The following is an 8,333-nucleotide window of genomic DNA, read 5'->3' on the forward strand; positions in this document are numbered from 1 at the left end:
CTGAAGTGTCACACACCAGGAGGTTGCCTGCTCATATATAAGATTTCCCTGTCTAATATACCTGTGCTTGAGTTCTGAGCCTAGAGCTCTGAAATCCACGTAGAGAGCTAGCTGCCCTCTGCTCTTGAGCTCCACTGTCCTCCTTCCTGGGTAACAGCAGCTCCAAGGAGCACTAGAGCAGAGGATAGAGAATTCTCCTTCCACCTTGACTCAATCTCCAGGCTCCATTAGCAGCAGGTACTAGAACACAGAAGTGGAAAGGAAAAAAAAGGGGGGGGAAGGGGAGATGAAAGAGAGGAGTAGTTCTACCTTCTTGTTTCCAACTGCAACAACCTTGGGCTTATCAATACTGCTTGATAATCTAAGCGACAGCACAAAGGCAGAATAAAATTATTCATGAAAAAGCAATATATTTCCTTGTTAATAAAACTGGCTGTAAGAGGAAAATCAGATGCCTATCTACCCCAACTCTACAACCCAAAAAGAGAGGCAATAATGACACTGGAAAAGTGGAAGAAAAAATGTTAACTCAGTCTTAAACAGCTGGTAAAATAAGTAACATTGATGTCATACATTTAAACTTCTTTAGGGCCTTTGTTTCAGTATGAACCATCGCTAAGAAAGTGACAAAAATGAGCAAAAAATAAACAGATTATATTTTCCAATTTACATTGTGAGACATTACCAGGCAGATACATTTTTTTTTTTAAATGAAAAATTTTGTTGGGATGCTTTCCAGACCCGGTGTCATTTAATAAAGCTATCAGTAATTTGGAGAAAGAGCAACATAACTACTGAAAATGTATGTAAAACCTGAAGTGATATAAGTAAGGAAGAAGACAGGTCATGAATGTAGAGGATCGTGCATCACTTGATATGCTCTGGGAACAAAGACTGTGTGCATTCCAATAATCAAACATGAAGTTACATATGTTAGAACCAAATATCCATACTCAAATATCAAGTATATCAATATGAACCTGTGCATCATGTTTTTCTCTTCCTTACTGGAAAAAAAAAAGGAAGGGGCGGGGGCGGAGTTCTTCTCTCACATTTATGCCAGCTTCCCTTACCTTTCTGCTGTAAGAAAAGCTCTTCCTGATCACTACAAAGGAAGCTTTCACAGAAGGGACAAACAGGACAGTACTTCTTTGAATAGATGCACGGAAGAAAAGTGAAGACCCGCACAGAGAAGCTGCTATAAATTCTAATACTTTGAAATCCTAGTACTTTGAAACTCCCTGTAAACACAGTTTGCACTCAGATAGGCTCAAAAAAGAATGCTTCTTTTACAGGAATAAAAGTGAAGGTACGGAAAGGGAAGTTGGGCTAGAGGCACTAAGTTTGTTTAACAACTTTAAGTAAGGAAAAGAAACAATACAGACTGCACTAATTGTGCTATGGAAGAATATAGCACTCCTAGATGGAATGAAATGTTTCACAACAGTTCAATGCAAGAACTCGAAAAGCACAGTTTTTGGAATCTCTAAAAGATGCAAGGCTACTGAGCCAATTTGCACTGTCAGAAAGTTTCTGGAATCCCCAATTCAAGCACAATGTTGTGTAAGAAACTCAAAGATTCGGAACAGAACCAAACCATGAAAAACTTCAGAAGAAAAAACAAGACAGTACCGTAATGAATTGGGTCAGCAAACCTTACACCCTTGGAAAGCCTGCTAGAGACTTCTTGACTTCCTTCAGTCAAGAAAACTGTAATATTCAATCAGAATTGGATACGAAGAGCAGCAAAATATGTACAAGGTATAGATTTGAGAAGGGTCCTGTCATTTGTCAATCGTGTTCTATTGGTAAGAAGCTTCAGGAAAAGTTTCGGAACAGACACTATGTATTCTGCCCTATACAGAAGAACTGAGATTTTTTTTTTTCTTTATGCTCGAAACAACTAAACTGAAGTACTAGAATATCAGCTTGGGTATGAATCAAACCCTTAGAAGCTGGACTTTTCTGGACAAGTAAAAATAGTCTTTGAAAACAGTTAAAAGGTCTAACCTACATCTTGTCACCATAAACAGCTAATGCTAAGATGATTCTTATGCAGAAGATTCTACTTGTAGGCAGCTCTAACTACTATTTAAGAGAGAAACAAGCATTGAAAATAAAGAGATTGTAACTTTCTCAGAGCATTTCCTGCAATACCCAACATTTCCTACAACTAGCCCTACAATGGGCAATCCAATTTAGACATTAGGTCTCATTGAGAAGAATAGTATCACAGAGGAACATGAGCCCATGGCTAAAGAGAAAGCAGAAGACTAAAATACAGAAGTTACAAAGAAAAACACAAATTATTAGCAAGCAGATAAATTCAGGCGAGAAACAAAGCAGAAAACATGGTATGCTTTAGAAGAGCACAACACAGAACATACAGAATTATCAGTCCAGTGGTGTATACGTTAAGCAGCTCAAAGGAACTGCACATCAGTGACCCAATACTGGCAGAGATTTATCGTACTTAGTGCTCAAAATTACATTTTGATAATCCTCAGGTCATCCAAAAATTCTGCTGTTAAAGATGAACACATTAGAAGACAACTGCTAAGCATGTAACAAATACCTTAAGAATTAATAAATTAATAAATAAATAAATATATTGGTAATTGCCAGGCATGGAATACAAAGCGTAGCACTAACAGATAAAGACCAGTAGTTTGATTCCCAAGTTTCTATTTTTGCAAAATAACTGGATTTTAAGCAAAGCAGACTAAACCCATGTTGTCTGTAATGTTACAGGAACATAAAAAAAATTTTAAAAGTCTCAATGCTTGTATAAAGGTACTTATAAACAGTATTAGAAGCAGTCTAACTTTGACTATTTCACATTAATAAATCACATGGCAACACCCTTTTGAAGCAGTAATCTCACCTGCTGAAGTAGTTCAATAATAGTAAAGAACAAACTACCTTGTTAAAAAATGATTTAGATTCACAGGTCATGTTGGCAGCCACCACATAGCACACCTATACACACTAAACCGTGGCAATAGTTTTATGGAAATTACAAATTACTCTTAGGGAGAAAATGCAGAACAAGAGCAGGCCCGTAACAAAGTGTGAAAGATAGTTTATACAAATAAGGAGCATAAACTGTGAGAAACACAACAGACAAGGGAGGAACCAATAGATAAGACAGTATTAGAAAAAAACCTGAGCAGATTAATGCAGAAATCCAAAGACTCTCAAGATCTATGAGGCAGTAGGAACCAGAAATACTTGAAAACTGTCAATTTATGTATTTCATTACCAGTGGAATACGATCCTTCCTGGGGAAAGACTGAACATGCAAGGTGAAAGTAGCTATTATGGATGTTAGTACTTTCCAGTTTGAATCAGCAACTGTTACCATATAATAATGACAAACTGGTTATGGACACCTTCATCACATTGCAAGTGCCATGACAGCTTCCGGAATATTTTCTTAAAAAGAGTGAATTAGAAAGTTGGGGTGGGTGGGGTGAGGGGTTTGTTTGTTTGATTTTCGTTTTCATAAAGAAAAAAAGCAGCCAAAAAGTCCAATCAGACCCTTCTCATCCTAGAAGAGAATGACACAGGTTGTAGATTATAAGAAACTTACTCCACAGTTATAAAACACATCACTGAAAAAGCCTCCCCTTTAGCACTTAAGATGGCACACAAGTTTACAAATCTTTGCAGCTGGCATCTTTTACAAGATAACGGTTGTAGAGACGGCCTGTTTTTCACATTATAACACGTATCTATTTCAATACATCTCCCTTGCTACTAAGGCAAGCAGTGGCCTTGGAATGCATAATTTTTTTTTTAACTGCATCTCAAAACCATTAGCCTAACATATTTTGCTACTTCAAACTTTTTCTCTGAGGGTCTTCTGCATCTGCCCTGCTATGAGAAATAAACAAAAAGACAACAATGAAACATCACTTGCTGAGCCATTCACAGAAAGGAGACAGGCAGACTTCCTCAAAATATACTGAAGACAGACATTTTTTAAAAAAGGTATCAATTCATTCATCATTCAAATAGAAGATTTTAGCCTTCTCCCAAGATGAACAAACAAAATTCAGGAGAGGCCTATGAGCAGAATTCAGAAGAGGACATTCTCATCTCATAGTGTGGGTAACATGGTAACAGTATGTTAAGCCAGCAAATCATGGAAGCAACTACTACAGGTAATCTCTGCTTTTCAGTGTTTGCCACACTTGAGCCAGCTGCTTTCGAAAAAACGTAATTTTTTGCTGATATAACTCTACATTGTTATTAGTATGTAGTCTTTCAGGAGTCATCAAGTTCTGAAACTGAGGAGTCAATGGATCTTTTGCAGCATCAAAGGAGTGGATTGGGAACTAAAAAGTATCAGCAGAAAGGCCTGGTAGTTTTCTGACAAACTTATTTTCCCTATTACAGACACTCATGTGCCTATGCATCTGTCTTGGAAGCAGGTTCCTACACACAGTGACTGACCTGGCAAACCAACCCAAATTCTAACCCTCTTTCAAGACAGCTTTATAAGGAGACTAGAAAAAGAGAACATGTACATGTGGGGCATGCATGCACACACATATACACACAAACACTCACTTCTAATTTCATTAGCACCAAAGCGATAAAGCCAAGCCTAAGCTCCTTAGACATATGCTGTCACAGTAAGTGGTTTCCCAAGTTCCAGAAGTACTGTGCAAGGTGAGCTGGGTTCCCCACAACGCAACTCAATGCACGCGCTGAACCAACTACATTGCTTTAGCATCGCTTCTTCTCTATAACAGGGCTATTCCCTCAGCCTGATTTTTAACTACATAATACACTTTCCTGAAGAGGAAAAGATTTCACTGGATGGTTTAAAAGCCAAAGTTAATGTTGGCTCTTCATCCACTTACTGTAAGTTATACACAGCTTCAGTTTCCTCAGCCACGCTTGTGGTAAGACTAGCAAGGCTCGTTCGGAAGCATGAGAACGATTTTCTGTTCTACTTATTTCTCTCTCTCACCAAAGTAAGCACAGCACTTAAAAAACTGCGGTTTTCTGGCGCATTGTAGCAGATTACAATGGTGGACAGCACCACTCCTTTCCCCAAAGAATCCGATTTGGTTTCCTGTCCAATTCAGCACTAGTAATGCTTCCCCCAAACCTGAAAAAAAGAAAAAAAACCTTGCAACATGTCCTTTACAACTCTGTTGTTGTTGGTAGCAAGCAAATTGTGGCAACAACAATCAGTGCACGGAGCACATTCTGTCATGTACACCTTCCCATGCTAGCCTATGGTCACTTGCAAATGCCTTTGACAATTCTGAAGGCAGGTCAGGTGTGGAAGCAGATGAATGCTCACATGTAAGTAGATAATCCCTTTTCCAGTTTTCAACTGGAGAGCAGCACCAAATAAAGAGTCATAGGTCCAGAAAGCCCCTTTTCCCTAAGCCACAGGGGCAGCGGTATCCCAGGCCAGATTCCACCCTTGCTCTCAGAGGACTGGCCTGAGCCCTAAGGTTTCATCCACGTAAGAAGATCTATTTGGTGTTTAAGAGCCTCATGAGTGACCCGAGAGCTTTTACTTGGCCGTGTGGCGGGGGTGGAAGCGCTCTTTATTTTGTGCCAACTTCTCAGGTCACAGAGAGTGAGAAGTACCCTGCTCCCAGCAGTAGCTTCAGCGAGCTGTCGCTTGCCCTCGACGACCGTGTGCGTGTCCAAGTGATTTTGTACCGTGTGGGGCCTGGAACTGGGGGGCACCGGCTGGAGCTGGCGGACGGCCCCCTGCGGCCCCTCGCCCGCCCGCAGCGAGCTCGGAGGCCACCGGCCGGGGCCCGAGCCGCCCGCCCCGCGCCGGGCAGCGGCCCCGGAGGGCAGGAAGCACTTACCTAGGGAACTTCTCCTTCAGCTTCCTCAGGCTCTGCCGGGTGGGCTGCACGTGCCCCAGGAACTGGGCTATTTCATCGTACTGGGCTTTGGTCAGCTTCATGCCTCGCCCCGCCTAATCTCGCGGCGCCGGGCCTGCACGATGGCGGGAGGGGCGAAGGGAGCGGACTGCGCCGCTCCGGCCCCCGGCACCGCGGCGGCGAGAGGCAGAAGGCCGGGTCGCGGCAACCCCGGGGCGCCCTTTGCTACAAGCCCGGTGCCCAGGCAGTCAGGGGCGGCTGCGGCGGCCGCTTCCCGCAGCTCCGCCCCGCGGCCCGGCCGGGGCGGTGCGGGGGGGAGGGCGGGGAGAGCCGCCATCCCGCGCCGCTCGGCTCTGCGCAGCCGCCCGGGCGGGAGGGGAGTGCGCGGCGCTGGGGCCGCCGTGCCCCGCGCGGAAATGGCGCTTCCACGGAGGTACCGCCACCCTCGCACAGGGTGCCGCACAGAGGCGGCCTCTTTTGCCTCGCCTGGGGGCGGAGGAGGACGCTGACTGCCTCCTGGCTGCGCCGCTGCCCGCTCTGCGCCCGACAAGCCGCTCCTTGCTTTAACGTCTGCGAGGGCGGAAGGAGCTGGCGGGGCGAGGACGGCCTAGGGCGCCTCTGGCGCGCCCTCAGCCCCGCCGCCGGCCCCGCGCGCCCCTGGGCTGAGGAGACCAACGTGCGCTGGGGCGGGGCGGGCCGTGTGTGTCGGCCTTCTGCCGTGTGCGGTGGCGCCTGCCCGGGGATGGGGTGTGTAAGCCCTGCTGTATTACGGCTTTAAAGTATGATTTCCAAGGCCCTTTCCAAAAGTCACCTTGAAATGACCGATTCTTCCGGTTTAAAGAAAAAATAAATGATGAAGTAGTGGGGCTGGGGCTGTGGATCCTGACAGGGCCCGAGCGTTATTGGCCTGCAGCGTTGCACATGCACACAGAAATGGCTCCCGCTAAATTTTAGACGAAAACCAGCCAAGTTTGTGCTTGGATTTACTTCAAAGTTTGTTAGGTCTCAAGCAAATAATAATATTAAATATTAAAATATTAACATACTAAATATTTAAATATCAGTGTGTTGGAAGCCTTAGTTTCTGTGCTGGGCATTTTTAATAACTTTTATTGAATTACTTGGAAGATAGGTATGCCCTTTTATAAACGACATATAAAAACTAGAGGTTATGAAGGGAATTAACCATGCATTTGACTGAGAAATATAAATATTCCCTTTAATTTCAGTTTAATCGCATTCATGAACTGTATACAGGCTACTGGAATCCTAACCTTGAGGTTTCAGGCACTTAATCCATGAAATTTGCTTTAAATCTTAAGAACTTAATTTTTTACTTTTATAGATTTTAGGATCTGTTCACTTGCTTTCTCTGTTGAAAGCTTTAGGATCACATTTTAAGTGTTTTTCTGCATCTTAGCCAGAAACTTTACAAAGTTTCTTGCAAGAGTACAAGATCTGGAACTTCAAGGAAAAATTGATAGCACGGGTATGTGAGCAGGGTCAGTCATTTAGGAATATTTGTGAGACTGATTTCTAACTGATTGACAATGCCTAATGAACCCTTTATCACCTGATCCTCCATGGATTTTAGTGAGTGTTGTTTGGAACCAGGAGCCTTCCTGGGAACAGCTACTTCTGGTATGACCTAAATATAAATGTTTGAAACTCATTAGTTGCCCCACAGTAAAAGAAAATACAGTGAAGCTAAGCCAAATTACAGATTTCATTCCTTACGCAGAGACCAAAAAATAATATCTGAAATTGAAAAAAGAGCATTCTTTTAAAGGAGAGTATTATTTAATGTAAAGATAATTTATTTTCTTTAGCTCTATCAAGTCGTATCCTTAATTGTAGGAGATAAGTGTGTTTGGGAGGGAAGGGGGTGTTCCTTTCAATCTGGTATCCACTTTAAAGGTCCATAAGGATATAATTTTCTTGGGCCATAGAAAGGGTCATTTTCCCCTATCTTTTCCCAAGGTGAGAATTATGACTTTTCCTTTGAAATAGATTTAAAAAAAAAAAAAAAAAAAAGGTCCTTCACTACCAATACTCCTGCTCCTTTAGAAACAATAGTGCTTCTTTAAAAAAAAAAAAAACCCACCACAAAAAACCAACATCTTGCTGTCTTTGTTGTGGGATAATTTCCAGTGAAGGTGTTTTTAAAAAATGTAATGTTACTATCTATAACTGCTATCTCTGTTCATTTCACTTGTTCACTAGTACATGGTCTTGATTTTTTTTCATAAATCAAGTGACACTTCAGTCTACAATGCACAGAAGTGAAATAGGTTAGAAGAACTGCAGTATGAAGTTATCAGTCTATGGACCAAACTACAAATGTTGGTGTATGTATTATGTATATATTGGATATGTTTTGTAGACTCTCTGACTGGAACAAGGTTTTGTAGATTTCAAAATTATTTAAAAAAAAAAGTAAAAAACCTTCTAGCATGAAGGTTCACTGAA

The 8,333-nt window shown here is 42.3% G+C and overlaps 1 protein-coding gene across 1 annotated transcript in view; it reads right to left on the reverse strand.

Moving 5' to 3' along the window:
• The window catches only part of CDIN1 (CDAN1 interacting nuclease 1), a 130,836-nt gene extending 124,650 nt beyond the window's left edge, over positions 1 to 6,186 (reverse strand). The window contains exon 1 of the mRNA XM_075503039.1: positions 5,847 to 6,186. Within this exon, the coding sequence (XP_075359154.1) occupies positions 5,847 to 5,947 (101 nt within the window). The 5' untranslated portion in view covers positions 5,948 to 6,186. The remainder of the gene's footprint in view (positions 1 to 5,846) is intronic.
• Positions 6,187 to 8,333: the final 2,147 nt, after the last annotated feature.

This window comes from Mycteria americana, chromosome 5, assembly GCF_035582795.1.
Source record: "Mycteria americana isolate JAX WOST 10 ecotype Jacksonville Zoo and Gardens chromosome 5, USCA_MyAme_1.0, whole genome shotgun sequence".
NCBI lineage: Eukaryota > Metazoa > Chordata > Aves > Ciconiiformes > Ciconiidae > Mycteria > Mycteria americana.